The following is a 16,044-nucleotide window of genomic DNA, read 5'->3' on the forward strand; positions in this document are numbered from 1 at the left end:
TGTTAAGAATATTGGAGATGTCCCCCTTTTCTCCCAATTACCCCCCTCCAACCAGTTTCTGCCCCATCCCAGGCCTTTACCACCTTACTGTCTGTGTTCATAGGTAAGATCTTTGGTTAATCTCTTCCCACTCCTCCCCCCTTCCCTTTGAGATTCGTCAGTCTGTTCCATGCTTCTATGCCTCTGGTTTTGTTTTATTCACCAGATTATTTTATTCATTAGATTTCTTGTGAATTTATTTTAATTTTTAGATTTTATTGTTGATAGATATGAATTTATTGCCATTTTATTGTCTGTATTTCTTCCCTTCTCCTCCTCCTCCTCCTCCTCCTCCTGCTTCTTCCTCTTCCTCTTCCTCTTCTTAAAGAATACCCTTAACATTTCATATAATACTGGTTTGGTGGTGATGAACTTCTTTAGCTTTTTGTCTGTGAAGCTATTTATCTAACCCTCAATTCTAAATTATGGCTTTGCTGGGTAGAGTAATCTTGGTTGTAGGTCCCTGCTGTTCATCACTGATAGTTGTAGGCACTCCCTTGTTGGTAACTGCCTTTCTCTTGCTGCTTTTAATATTCTTTGTCTTTAAGCCTTGTCATTTTAATTATGTTGTCTCTTGGTGTGGGCCTCTTTGGGTTCCTCTTGTTTGGACTTTGTAAACTTGTAAGGCTGTTTCTTTCACCAGGCAGAGGAAGTTTTCTGTTATTATTTCTTCAAATAGTTTTTTTTTAAGAGCTTCTAAGGTTTATTTTATTTTTAAATTTAATAATTCTTTATTGTTCAGATTATTACAATTGTTTTTCCTTCCCCCCCATTAGCTCCCCTCCACCCAGTTCCCACTCCACCCTCTGCTCTTATCTCCCCTCCTGCACTGTCCTCATCCATAGGTGTACGATTTTTGTCCATTCTCTTCCTGTACCCCCCACATCCCTTTCCCCCTGAGAATTGTCAGTCAATTCCCTTTCTATGCCCCTGATTCTATTATATTCACCACTTTATTCTGTTCAACAGATTGTTTTATTCATTTGATTTTTAGATTCACTTGTTGATAGATATGTATTTGTTGTTCATAATTTTTATCTTTACCTTTTTCTTCTTCTTCCTCTTAAAGAATACCTTTCAGCATTTCATATAATACTGGTTTGGTGTTGATGAACTCCTTTAGCTTTTACTTATCTGTGAAGCTCTTTGTCTGACCTTCAATTCTGAATGATAGCTTTGCTGGGTAGAGTAATCTTAGTTGTAGGTTATTGCTATTCATCATTTTGAATATTTCTTGCCACTCCTGTCTGGCTTGCATAGTTTGTATTGAGAAATCAGCTGACAATCATATGGGTGCTTCCTTGTAGGTAATTAACTGTTTTTCTCTTGCTACTTGTAAGATTCTCTTTGTCTTTTGCCCTTGGGCATTTTAATTATGATGTGTCTTGATGTGGTCCTCTTTGGATTCCTTTTGTTTGGGGTTCTGTGTGATTCCTGGACTTGTAAGTCCATTTCTTTCACTAAGTGTGGAAAGTTTTTGGTCATTATTTCTTCAAATAGGTTTTCAGTATCTTGCTCTCTCTCTTCTTCTGGCGCCCACATAATTCTGATGTTGGTATGCTTGAAGTTGTCCCAGAGGCTTCTTACATGATCTTCATATTTTTGGATTACTTTTTCTTTTTGCTTTTCTGGTTGAGGGTTTTTTTGTTTCTTTGTATTTCAACTCTTTGACTTGATCCTTGCGATTCTCGAGTCAGCTGATAGATCTCTGTATAATACACACACACACACACACACACACACACACACACATATATATATATATATATATATATATATATATATATATATATATATAAATAGTTTATTTTATTTTTAAATTTTTTAAAAAAATATATTTTATTAATTTTACACAGAGAGGAATTGAGTGGGACAGAGAGCTAGAAACGCCGATGAGAGAGAAACATCAACCAGCTGCCTCTTGCACACCCCCCACTGGGCATGTGCCCGCAACCAAGGTACATGCCCTTGCCCAGAATTGAACCCGGGACCTTTCAGTCCGCAGGCCGACGCTCTGTCCACTGAGCCAAACCAGTCCTGGCTAATACATATATTTTTTTATTTCACTCAGTGTATGCTTACCGTAATTTCTAGTTGGTCCTTTTTCATATCCTTGAGGATCTTGTTAAATTTATTGGCCTTTTCTAGGAAATTCTTGAAAAACCTTATAACTGTGGTTTCGAACTCTATATCCAGTCATTTGCTTTCCTCCATTTCTTTCATTTGTGATCTGTTCCTTGTCTCCTTTTTCGCTGCTTCCCTGAGTTGATAGGATGTCTTTGTGTGCTAGGTGTTCTGTATGGTCCAATGGGTCAGCCTCCCAGTTATCTGAGGTGGACACTTTTGGTGCACCCCTTTGTGGACTGTGTGTACAGTCTTGTTGTAGTGAAGTCTTGATTGTTGTTGGTGAGGAATTGACCTCCAGGCCAATTGGCTGTGAGTATTACTGTGCTGGGGACACACTTATTGGGCAGAACTTGTTTCAGTGGGGCTTTGGTGCTTACTGAGTCTGCCTCTTGAATGTGTTCCTTATGAGGATAGTTGAAATCTGGTGTCTTCTCACACAGACCAATGGATACACTAGTTTATGGATTTCCAATGGGGTGCAGGTCAGATACTGTCTGAGGCCACCCAGCAGGAGCTACAGTGAGAACTACAGTTTTCTTTGCTTGGGGTTTGGAGGTTTTGGAGCTGTCTGATTGGAGCTGTACTTTGTTAGGTTAAGCTGTGATAGGGCAGGCCATTTATATGCAAAAGCCACTGTGTGGAGCTAGGGTGGGTTTGTAGATTGTGTGGGGCAGAGTCTCAGGGTGTCACTAGGCTAGGGCGTGGCTAACAACGATGGCTACCAGTCAGCCTTCTCTGTGTTTCTGTGTTTCCAAGACCCCGCATCCCATGCTTCAATGCAGTAAATAATGATTACTGGCTGCACCTCTGCAAGAAAGTCACCCTCACTTTCTGACCTGATGGCCAAAAGTCCAGCTTCTCTCTGTAGGAGTTTGGGTCCCCATTGTCTCTCCAGAAACTGGATTTCAGAGTAATCGGGAACTTGTCTCCCTTTGGGTTGAAAAAAAGCAGCATATCCAATCGGCATATTCTCGCACCTCCACCTTCGTACGTCAGCTTTTCAGTGCTTGTGCATGTCTCAATGCTCTTTTCTCCTTCTTTCTAGTTGTAGAACTTCTACTCAGCCAGCTTTCCCGTGGTTCTGGGTGATAGACATTTTCTCTTTTAGTTGTAGTTTTAAAATTGTTGTGTGAGGCAGCAGTTTAGGTATTTATCTATGCCGCCATATTGGTTTCTCTCAAATAGGTTTTTAATAGCTTGCTCTCTCTCTTCTCCTTCTGGTACTCCCATAATGTGAATGTTGGAATGCTTGAAGCTAACATGCTCCTTAAACTATCTTCATATTTTTGGATTCTTTTTATTTTTTTTCTTTTGATTGTTTCTTTGCTTCTTTGTATCCCAAATCATTGATTTGCTTCTCTGAATCCTCTTCTTTACTGTTGACTCCCTGTAAATTATTCTTTATTTCAGTTAGTGAATGCTTGATTTCTGACTGGTCTTTTTTTTTTTTTTTCAGTTACTAAGTATTTATTTAGTTTTCAGAAAAAAAGTCTTATAAAAACAGTGAAGTCATATAATTTCACTTAAAAATTAAGTCTGTATAGCATTATATCATATCATATAGATAAAATATTGTGATAAATTACAAGTCATTGCAAGTTTTATTTATTAAACTTTACTTCAATTTGTTACTACTAATCTATTTGAGAAAGTATTCAAAACCTGTTTTCATAAAATAAAGTAAAATTTTGGAAATAAATTTGTATTAATGAAGAAAAACTATATAACTCATGATTTAATGATGAAACAAAATATTAAAACAGACACAATTATATTACATAAGTTTTGAATTGTAGTATTTCCTTATGTGAGTACCAGATCTCATGAAGTGCACTGGAGACTATGGTAGTAACCAAGGGTTTCTACTTATACCCGAATGGTTTTATATATAGTTCCAGAAATCAATATTTGATCATCACTTTCTTTGTATTTTACGATCTATAACAAGCATATGGATTAGTCAGTCATGTTTTTAATTAGGAGACAAATTTCCTGAAACTATATTATAAGTTCTTACAATAGAGACATCTCACTTATACAGGTGGAGTGCCAGGTGAAGACAAATAGTCTAAAATAAAAATGATAAAGGGAGCTCACTGAGATATTCATCAGACAAGTCAAAAGCCTCTTGGTTCAGTGAAGGCTCCTGGCAAAGTCATTTAACAAACAGCTTTAAAGTACTATAGAAAAATATTTTATTCTCCTTCTATAGAAAATGTCTTCTGGAGATATATTATATATTGGTTGATTGATTTCTTTTAAAATTAGCAGTATATTAGGCTGAAAATGGAAAGCCAATGGAAGTGTTAACATAATTTATACAGGCTGCAATTGTTAAGCAGTTTTATTCATTGTGGGAATAAATCTATCCCTCTGTTTGAAACTATCAATTAAGCTGAAGGCTAAAATTTATTAAAATAGATGTATAGTATGATATTCAATATAAGTAAATGCTTCATTTATCACTACTAAGTAAATGATTATAAGGAAAAATTATTTGAAAAAGATGGCACCCTGAGGTTCAGTTTATATTGCATTAAAAACAAAGTATTATGGTTAACTTACATTGTAAACAATAAGTACAAAGCCCCTATTAATTTGCCTAAAGTTCGCAACCATGTTTCCTTAATGTATTCACTATTTCAATTATCAAATCTATAGAATTTAAACTTGTATAAGCATATTTGAAACAATTAAGTGGCAAAAAATGTTATTTTAGTTGAAACAATACAGACAAAACCAAATATTTTCTTTTTGGGGGTGATTTTCTTTCTTTTTTTAAGTGATACTTTTTTTTAAATACATTTATATTTATTTCAGAGAGTAAGGGAGATGGGAAAGAGAGATAGAAACATCAGTGATGAGAGAGAATCATTGCTCAGTTGCCTTCCTGGGGGTGGAGCCCACAACCTGTGCATGTGCCCTTGACTGGAATCGAACTTGGGACCCTTTAGCCTGCAGACCAATGCTCTATCCACTGAATCAAACCAGCCAGGGCAAGGATTTTTCTTTTTAATCATTTTAAAGGTATATAGTACTGAAAAAACTTAAGTGACAGAAGTGATAAGTTATGTATTAAAAATCTATACATAATTTACTAAAACATTATTATCTCTATTTTATACATGAAATTGAGATTCAAAAAGTTTAATGGGTAGGCCATAATCATCATGATTTCTGACTGGTCTTTTTTTTATGTCTTTGACATTCTTACTAAGATCCTTGAAAGTCTCACTAAGTTTCTCTCTCTCTCTCTCTCTCTCTCTCTATATATATATATATATATATATATAAAATTATTATTATTGATTTTTGTACAGAGAGGAAGGGAGAGAGATAGAGAGTCAGAAACATCGATGAGAGAGAGTCATCGATCAGCTGCCTCTTGCACACCCCCTACTGGGGATGTGCCTGCAACCAAGGTACATGCCCTTGACTAAAATTGAACCTGGGACCCTTCAGTCCCCAAGCCAACGCTCTATCCATTGAGCCAAACCAATTTCGTCTCACTAAGTTTCTTGAGGCTCTCATTAAGAAGTCTCATTAAGATCCTTGAGTAATCTTATAACTATTCTTTTGAACTCTGTATCCAGTAGTTTGCTTGCTTCCATTTATTTCATTTGTGACATGTTTCTTTGTCTCTGCATTTAAAAAATATATATATATATATATATATATATATATATATATATATATATATTATTGATTTTGTATAGAGAGGAAGGGAGAGAGATAGAGAGTTAGAAACATCGATGAGAGAGTCATCGATCAGCTGCCTCTTGCACACCCCCTACTGGGGATATGCCCGCAATCAAGGTACTTGCCCTTGACCGGAATTGAACCCGGGTCCCTTCAGTCCGCAAGCCGATGCTCTATCCATTAAGCCAAACCGGTTTTGTCTGTCTCTGCGTTTTGGCTGCAAACCTGTGTTTGTTACTATGTGTTAGGTAGAGCTGTTATGTTTCCTAGAGTTGGTAGAGTGGCCTTTTGTAGTATGTGTCCTATAGGTCCCAGTGGCTCAGTCTCCCCAGTTACCTGAGCTGGGCTCTCTAGGTGTGCTCTTGTGTGGGCTGTGAACATTGTCTTGTAGTTGAGTCTTGATTGCTGTTGGCCTCTCTGGGAGTAGTTGACCTTCAGGTCAATTAGTTTTGAGGACCAGCTTCAACCACAGTGGAAGAGCTGCTGTGCAGAAGGCAAAGCCCAGCAGTGAAGCAGGGCAGGCTGGTGTTAGTGCCAGGTCTTGGGCCTTCAGTGATAGGTTTGGGGCATGCTGTCACCAGCTGAAGTTTGTTTGACAGCTTTTAGCAAAATCTGAAGCCTGAGCCAGTACAGACCATTCATATGGAAAAGCTGTTGCAAACAGCTTGGGTGGGGCTGTAAATTGGGTTGGGTGGGATCTCAGGGAATCTCCAGGGTGGAGCAACAGTGCGCTCTAGGCTGGTTGAGACTCAGCTATGCATGCCAGTCAGCCCTGCAACAGGGGAGGTTCCAGCCCAGGAACAATTACCCTTGCTAACACCCCTGTCTGGGAGAAAGCCATCTCCAAGTTTCTGTCCTGATGCCAAACATGTAAGTTCATGTGATGTCCTTTTAAGAGGAGCACCTGGGACTCCAGCAGCCTCCTTGTCATTCAACCACAATCTCTGCTGGTTTTTACTGCCCAAAGTTACAGGGACTTCTCTTCCTAGCTCTGGAATCCTGGGCTGGGGGGGTTGAGGGGGGGGGGGTGGGACCCCTTACTCCTCAAGGGCAGCCTCCACACAATCTCCCTCCCAATTAAAAAACAACATACTTGAGTGTTGGGCCAACCTGTTCCATGCCTCCACCCCTCCTACCCTCCTACTAATCTCAGTGTGCTTTCTTCTTTACTTTTCTAGTTGTGTGACTTCCATTCAGTTAGCTTTCAGGCAGTTCTTTTTTTTTTATTTATTTAATCTTTTTTATTCAGGCGGTTCTGAATGATGGCTGTTCTGTATATTAGTTGTAATTTTGATGTGGCTGTGGGAGGCAGTGAGTACAGGCATTTACCTACCCTGCCATCTTGGTTCTCCTGACAGTATTTTTGATATTTTTTAGGTAAAGAGAGAAGAAGGGGGAGGGGGGGGAGAGAGAGAGAGAGAAAGAGAGAGAGAGAGAGAGAGAGAGAGAGAGAGAGAGAGAGAGAGAGAGACATCAATTTTTGTTCCACTTATTTATGCATTCATTGGTTGATTCTTATATGTAACCTTATCAGGGATGGAACTGCAAGTTTGGTGTATGAGCTACCCGGCCAGGGCCTTGATTAGAACCTTTTCAACATTCTTTCTTACCTTCATGTTTCTGCATCTTTGCTTATGCTGTTCCCTCAGTCAGAATACCCTCCATACCTATCTCTAACCCCTACCCCTAGCATAGAAGTGTGCATATTTTTCTTTAAGAACTACTTCAAGTGCTATCTCCTGGCCTCTCTTCCAGGTAGAATTATTCATGTACTAGTAGTCTTATAATCTCCAAGTACTTAATATACAATAGTGTGCATTATAATAGACAGCTTTAATATTTATTTTATCAGTGAGACTTGAGTTTCTTGAGGACAAGGCCTGTGCATTATTTATCTTTGTATCTTTGTACAGCTCCTGACATAGTGCCAGGCCTATATATAATAGGCATTCAGCTGAAAGAAAAGGATAAAAATGTGCATGCATGACTATACAGTATCTTATTTGATAAAAGTGGGAAAGGCTTAAATCAGAATCACAGCATGTGTACTCTAAAGGCCGGTAAAACAACAACAACAAAAATTAATCATTTGTTATATTTATTATACTTTGAATATATGAGAACTTGAAAGCAAACTGTTAAATGCTTATGACTTGTTTTAAATGTGTGATCTACAGGGTGAGAATCAGGTATTTCCTGTGATAGTATGTTTTAGCTTTTGTATTTTATTTGAAAAAGTCACACAGGGTACTAGCTAAGTAATGTTGCTTGAAATTGGTTTCGGAGACAAATACAGAAAATTGCACTTATCAGTCAGACTTATGCCAGTTACAACTGCCTGGAACATATTCAACAACCCCCGAAGGAATCCAGCAAGGGCTTTGAAGTTTAAAGAAGAAAATAGCTCTCAGGAAGTCTGTACACTTGATGTGGAGGGGGCGGGGAGGAGGCACAGTGCCACTCACATACCAAGACCTACTTACTGACTTTGAAATTTCATAGAAAACTCCATGGACAGTTTGGATATTTGACTTCCAGACATTTTTGCTTATCTTTGGTTTCAGTAGAAAAAAGTTTGAAATAACTCTGCCATCCATGCTTCCTGAAGGCACTATCGTATTGTTGAGATGAGTGTGAAAATGATTCTCATGTTTTTCTTCCATAAACTGTGGAAACTTGCTTTGTTCTATATATTTTATTTGTTTATTTTATTGATTTTTATAGAGAGGAAGGGAGAGGAATAGAGCTGAGAAACATTGATCAGCTGCCTCCTGCACACCACCAGCCCCCCCCCCCCCCACTGGGGATGTGTCTGCGACCAAGGTACTTGACCTTGACTGGAATTGAACCTGGGACCCTTCAGTCTGCAGGTCGATGCTCTATCCACTAGGCTAAACCAGCTAGAGCTGTTCTATGTATTTCTTTAGTCTTTAAGAATTCTGATTGGCTCACATAAGATTGGTGGAGGGAATACTTAATTTATTAAAAAAATTGAAATTTAAAAAGAGTGATGTCTCTGATCTCATCTCTTTGAAAAGGGCTATTAAATTGAGGTACAAAGCCTTTAATCCCTCATTCAGGTATTAATGTTATTTGTGGAAGGTTGAAACCTTGAATGTGAAAGGAACATGTATAAATTTCTTTGCTTAGTTAGCTAAAAGCCTAGAGGAAAAGTCAAAATGCTTGTTTAAATTATTTGGGGGTCTATTTTAATGCACATTAAACATGCTTTTTCATGGTGGGACAGCAAATAAAAACAGGTATCATTCAGTTTTCTTTCTCTCTTCTCTTTCTAGATTGCCAAAATGCTTTGGAATTTTTAACTGACTTTAAAAAAAGTCCAAAATAGAGTCAAGACTGTGAAAACAGAAGCTGCAGCAAGGGGGATTCAGTGCCAATGCATCAACAAAAAAGACAACTAGAGTTAGTGAAAGGAAACCTTCCTGTTTTTGTGTTTCCCACAGAACTAATATTTTATGCAGATGACCAGTCAACACATAAGCAAGTGCTGACTTTATATAATCCCTATGAGTTTGCCTTAAAGTTCAAAGGTGAGTCTCCTAGGTCTATTTGATGGATTTAACTAGTCCCTACTAATTTTTTTACTTGTAGAAACTAATTTTTTTAAAAACACTAATGGCCATTGTGACTTTTTCTTTCAGTTTTGTGTACTACTCCAAATAAGTATGTTGTCGTTGATGCTGCAGGTGCAGTAAAGCCTCAGTGTTGTGTGGATATGTAAGTCCCAACTACTTCCTGGTAACATGTTTTAAATGTGTTAATATTTATATGTTTAACTTGAAAAGGTTTTTTTCTTGAAACTATTCCCACATAGGCATTTATTATACTTTGATTTTTTGCTGAAAGTTTTAGTCTATCAAAATTTTTTGGGCGGTAGTAAAGGGTAAAGTGAGTGAAATATATGGTAATGGAAGAACATTTGATTTTGGGTGGTGCTCACACAATGCAATACACAGTTAAGGCATTATAGAATTATACACTTGAAACCTATATAATTTTATTAACCAATATCAAACCAAGAAGTTGAATTAAAAAGAAAAATAAATTCTTGTTAAGTTACTAATGGATTCTAAATAGGTCAAACAAATACTTAATAATATTTTATTATGTTAGTACTGATGTGTGTTAATATTTCTGTGAACATTTCCTCATTGTTGTGCTTTTAGTTATAATGGACATTTATGATGGTAAAGTTTTAACTTATTCCTTTAAATTTCTCTAGCTATGATTAAGAAATTCAACTTTCTTTGGAACATCTTGCTATTATAGTGAAATTTGGGAAACTAATAATACTACACTCTCAGGGCAACAGTAATATAAGTTCATCCAAAATGATTCAGCTAATAAGTTTTGAAGTTAATCTATACAAACAGGAAGCAAGTGCATAACTACTCATCTATAAAAGGTTATCTGAGCTCTTCTAGATAATTTCTTCTTAGAGTGCCAGATAAATGACTGTTTGTTCAGGCTGTTCATACTTAATTTTCACTTTAGAACTGGTGATGACCAGATGGATCCATTGAACAGCCCTTAATTTAAGCCACCCGGTGAACTGTATTTGTTTAAATTTTCTGGGAGAATGAGAAGCAGAAGTCTTTTCTTTTTAATAGACTTACAACATTAAAATGATGTATCTTTAAGAATGTGTTTTTGCACATTTCTTTTGATTTTCATTCAGTACAAAATAAGCAAGGACTATTCCAAAGAAATGTAGTTTCTAGCCAAAAAAATGTGTAACCTTTGACCTAGTTATTCTGTGTTCCTTATTAAGAACAAAGTAAAATATATGGAATTTCAGATAATTCGTAAACATTGAAGTGCTTTATACTCTTTTCAGAGAGATACAGAAGTGTATTGTTAGCCTTCTGTTGGATTGGTCACACTGGATTACTCATGCAAATGCTTATTTTTATCTGCACTCATGGATTTCAGATTTTAAATCTAGGGTGAGGTTTGTAAAATGTGTTAATATTTTTGAATAAGTGGCAACAGAAACTTTTTTGTGGAGGAAGAAACAATTTCATGTACCTTATTTAGTAAATATTATTATATTCAGATATCCAGAAAAGAAGTCATTGCCAAAAGAAATTTTCTTTGCCCACAACTTGGGCATGTGCCCTTGACTGGAATCAAACCTGGGACGCTTCAGTTCGCAAGCTGATCCACTGAGCCAAACCGACTAGAGCTGCCCATCATATTTTACTTTTATTCTCTGTTTTAGAGTATGTGCTTTTATCGAATATTTCAGCAGTACCCATTTCCTTTTGGGTTATACTGTGATTTAAAAAAAAAAGCCTCATTAGCAAATCTCTGTATTTGAATATTTGGTGATAATCAGTTAATATTATTGGAATGTATGAAATCTCTTGCTGAATTCTGTTTGACAGCCCCCACCCCCAAAACCTAAACAGCATTTGTTATTTTTTAATGTTTTCAGTGTGATTCGTCATAAAGATGTTCGATCCTGTCACTATGGAGTAATAGACAAATTCCGTCTGCAAGTTTCCGAACAAAGCGAGAGAAAGGCTTTAGGAAAGAAAGAGGTTGTGGCTACTCTTCTCCCTTCTGCAAAAGAGCAACAAAAGGAAGAAGAGGAAAAAAGAATAAAGGAACCATTAAGTGATAGCTTATTTTTTGAGCAGTCTTTTCAACCAGGTAATTTTGGGTTATTTTTAAAGCTCTTTTGAGGTCTTACACATTTCTAACTTTAAAATAATCAGGGATCTAAGAATAAGTACTAGAATTGTCTCATTTTCTGTTCTTATAAGTGTATTTCTAGTATCACATGAGCTCACTTATCTAGGGGAAATGATAAACAGCATAGACTGATGAACAAGAACAGCAGCGATCAGACTGTGGGACCTCAGAGGGAAGGTAGGGGAGGGTGGGGATAAGGGAGATAGATCAACCAAAGGACTTGTGTGCATGAATATGAGCCTAACCAATGGTCACGGACAACAGGAGGGTGGGGACATGCATGGGGAGGGTTTGGGATGGGAATGGGGGGGGATGAGGACAAGTAAGTGATACCTTAATAAAGTAATTAAAAGAAAAATAATCTGTTGCTTTAAAAATAATCAACTACTTTTGAAACAGAACCTAGAGATTAGATACCTAAAATCAAGCCGAGGTCTAGAGCTGGACTTTCAGAGGAGAGGACTAGAGGGTGCTGTAAGGAGAAGGCAAATGTTCCCATATCATTTAAATCTATAAAACCTGAGAATGCAGGCACTGTACTTTATAATGCTATCACAATTTGGCAATTATATACTCTTGTTTCTGTGACTTTCCTATATCCTTTCTCATTTAATTAGTTTTAAGAAGGAGAGATTGTGTTTGGCAATAGGCCAAGCTTGGTGCACTGTTTATATTATTTCTGAAAAAAAAAAGTCATTAAAGTTGAAGTTAATTAAACTAAGTAGATTATAATATCCCCTGTGGGCTATTGATTCAATCCCTCTTTATTCCCCATTTCCTTCCAGCTTAGATATATAGAAGTGTTATGATATATTATTTCAACATTGACAGTATCCTCATCTTCAACTCTTTGGGCATCTTTCCTTTTTAATTTTTCATTATCTCCCTCCAACCCCATTAAAAGAGGAGGTAGATAAATTTTCCATAGAAAATCATGGGAACTTTTTGATAGTGATATATAAATGTAATAGCAGCTGCCCTTGAAATTGTCACATAAAGTCTATTTGTCATTATATTAATTCATAGATTCCCTATCAGTCTGTTCATCTTAGCATGTTTATTTTGATAACACAAGGAGTAATGCCTCTTTAATTTACTGTAGGCAAGGCTTCTCAGTCCATGTAGGGAGTGCCCACATTTTCTGGTGATAACAAAACTAGGGACTGGGTAGTAGCTAGTAGATTGATTTTTTTTCTCAGCAACTGTTATTGATTGACAGGACCAGTTTTTCTTATTTTGAAGCTGAAAGAGACCCTTTGTCAAATGCCACTTTGCCCTTAGATCAATATTAAGTTGACTTATAAGTATTTATGATATTCAAGATTTCCCTTTCACAATGCTTTCTCTAGAACAAGAAAGACCATAAAATATGGATATTTGTTTTTTTTATGTTACATTCATAATTTAACTGCCATGATATATGTATATTTTTAAATTTTATTTATTTTTTCATTTTTTATTAAGGTATTATGTGTGTACATATCTTACCAATTCTCCCCACATACTCCCATACATGCCCTCCCTCCCCAGAGTTTTACGTGATATTTTTAATTTAATTAAAAAAGGTCTGCTGCTTGCAGCTATAGATGCTTATGGCATTCAAATGGTGAAAAAAGTGATCTTTGGAACTCATTTGTATTTAACAAACCAGTTTAATAGCCAAGAATAAGAGTTAATAGTTTAGTTATATTTTTATCCTCTTTTATTTTTATTTTAAAATATATTTTTATTGATTTCAGGGAGGAAAGGAGAGGGAGAGAGAGATAGAAACATCAATGAGATAGAATCATTGATTGGCTGCCTCCTGCACTCCCTCTACTGGAAGTTGAGCCCACAACCTGGGCATGTGTCCTTGAACCGAGGACCCTTCAGTCTGCAGGCTAATGCTCTATCCACTGAGGCAAACCAGCTAGGGCTATCCTCTTTTATTTTTAAGTGTATGAGAATTCGGGTGAAAAATTATCCTGAAAGGCTAAATAATTACAATGTATATTAATTGAGCATTTTATTCTTACTTTATTTTTATACTGAATCTTTGGTATCTGAAATATATTAAAGTATTCTTCTAATTGTAAAATTGGAGTAGATAAATAAATGAAATTAGGTGATACTGGAATAACACGTGGTGATCTCTATTTTGAAAAACCAAATAAAAACAAAAAACGATGTCAGGAAGCTCAATGAAAGCAGGCCTCTTATTTGTCTAGTGTACCATTATGTTCTAGGCACAGAGTACAATTGTCCTTCTGTACCCAAGGATGACTGGCTCCAGAACCCCCCCCCCCCCAATTACTAAAATCAGCAGTTGCTTAAGTGTCTTATTTGGCCCTTTGTATCATGGGTTCCGCATCCTCCAACTGCAAGTCAATGGTTTGTTGAATCTGTGGCTGACTATAGCTTCACTGAACTTCTTATTTGGTAGGGTCTGTTGGGTTGGCTTTCTTTGTCTTACAATGTTTCCACTGCTGTGGACACTCTAGAGCAGTGTTTCCCAAAGTGTGGTACTCGTACCCCCAGGGGTACAGGAAGAGTTTGGTGGGGATGTGCACTGCACCGTGCTTAGCTGCGCCTAATTCTGCATTCTCATGATTACGAGGGGTACTCAGTGTTACGAAAATTATAGAAGGGGTACAGATATGTCAAAAGTTTGGGAAACACTGCTCTAGAGCAAGGGCGATATGTTTCTAATATGGAATTGAGTAAAGTTTTCTTCTTTAATAGAGTGTAATGGTGGATGATTTAGTCTATGTTGACAAAGTGCTATTTTAAACTTGTTTATTTTTTTTAAAACAGCCATGTGTCACTCAATCACTGGGATACAGTCTGAGAAATGTGTCATTAGCAGTTTTGTTGTTCAAACATCATAGAGTGCAATTACACAAATCTACTTAGTATAGTCTACTACACACCTAGGCTATATGGTATTGCCTATTGCTTCTAGGCTACAAACCTGTGTAGCATGTTAATGCCCAAAACAACACGAGATTAAATCAAGCACAAGAGAAAATGATGCAATCAAGAGATATGGAAAACATAAGACCTGTGAGGCTGCTGTGGCCTGCATAACATGGCATACTATTTTACAGCAAACTCTAGAGTAGAAAGAGTATACTACAAAATAATGATAAAAATTATATGTAGTATAGTAAATACAGAAGCCAGTAACATCATCTTTTATTATCATTATCAAGAATTATGTGCTGTACATAATTATACGTGCTGTACTTTTATACAAATGGTAGCTCAGTAGGTTTGTTTATACCAACAGCACCAAAAACGTGTGAGTAATGTGTTGTGCTATGACATTGTGATGGCTACAGTATCACTAGGTGGTAAAAATTATTCAGTTCCATTATAATCTTAGGGAACTGCAGTTGCATATGCAGTCTGTAGTTGACCAAAACATCAGATTTGTCACATGACTATAGTGAATTATGTGTGATTTCCAGTATATAGGATTCTCAGGTTTTCCATTAAGTTTTTCTGAACTAAATTTTTTTTTTTACATATTTTTATTGATTCCAGAGAGGAAGGGAGTGGGAGAGAGAGACAGAAACATCAATGATGAGAGAGAATAATTGATTAACTGCCTCCTGCATGCCCCAAACTGGAGATTGAGCCCACAGCTAGGCATGTGCCCTTGACTGGAACTGAACCTGAGACCCTTCAGTCTGCAAGCCAATGTTCTACCCAAATTGGCTAGGACTATCCAAATTTTAAAACAAATTGAGATTGTTTTCTGAGAAGTTTTGAAGTGGTATTATTTTTTTCATGTCTTCAGCTGGGAAAGTGTTTATAAGACATGCTATCAATACAACAATTTTGTGAGGCTCTTTGAGTGAGCTGGAAAATGGTCAAAGGCTATGCTCATGAAAGATTCGGAATTTTAAATGAATTGTAAAGCAGTAAAAATGGGATTTTCCCTTCTCAAGTTTATTGTCTAAAAACATATGGCAATAAAGTTTGAAAAGGAAGCAGCCCTTATAATTCTATACACTTAACAAATATGCTGATTAAATGTTCCACGTTACTTTCGAGGACTTGTGTATGCACATACATATAATGTATATATTAATTTAGTAGAAATTTAACTAAGGGAAACTCACAAAGCATACTTTTCCATAATACTACAGCCCAGGTTATTAAAAAGATGCAGCTGAATCTTCGTGGGTTTGTCTTTATTATATTACCAATGAACTATGTCTGCAATGTTTGGGTCAGTGCACGCTGGCTTAAGAAAATTAGGGTCCTTATTATTTATATAATAATAAAAGGTTGAAAAGGATATAAATGTCTATCAGTTGGGGATTGATTAAATTATAAATGTTTGTGAGATGGGATGCCAGGCAAGTATATACAAGGTTCTTATACAATGATAGATGGTTACATCAGCAGTAACATAAAAAGAGTATATTATAGTATAATGTTATAACAGTGTATTATAGTTTTATTTATGTAAAA

The 16,044-nt window shown here is 36.5% G+C and overlaps 1 protein-coding gene across 3 annotated transcripts in view; it reads left to right on the top strand.

Annotated features, from left to right (window-relative positions):
* MOSPD1 (motile sperm domain containing 1) overlaps positions 1 to 16,044 on the top strand; it is a 39,180-nt gene that overhangs the window by 13,122 nt on the left and 10,014 nt on the right. For all 3 annotated transcript variants that reach the window (XM_045583501.1, XM_036443364.2, XM_045583502.1), the window contains exons 2-4: positions 9,162 to 9,416; positions 9,528 to 9,603; positions 11,324 to 11,541. In XM_045583501.1, coding sequence (XP_045439457.1) covers positions 9,263 to 9,416; positions 9,528 to 9,603; positions 11,324 to 11,541 — 448 coding nt within the window. In that variant the 5' untranslated portion in view covers positions 9,162 to 9,262. The remainder of the gene's footprint in view (positions 1 to 9,161; positions 9,417 to 9,527; positions 9,604 to 11,323; positions 11,542 to 16,044) is intronic.

The sequence above is a fragment of the Pipistrellus kuhlii genome, unplaced genomic scaffold (genome assembly GCF_014108245.1).
Source record: "Pipistrellus kuhlii isolate mPipKuh1 unplaced genomic scaffold, mPipKuh1.p scaffold_m20_p_19, whole genome shotgun sequence".
Classification (NCBI taxonomy): Eukaryota; Metazoa; Chordata; class Mammalia; order Chiroptera; family Vespertilionidae; genus Pipistrellus; species Pipistrellus kuhlii.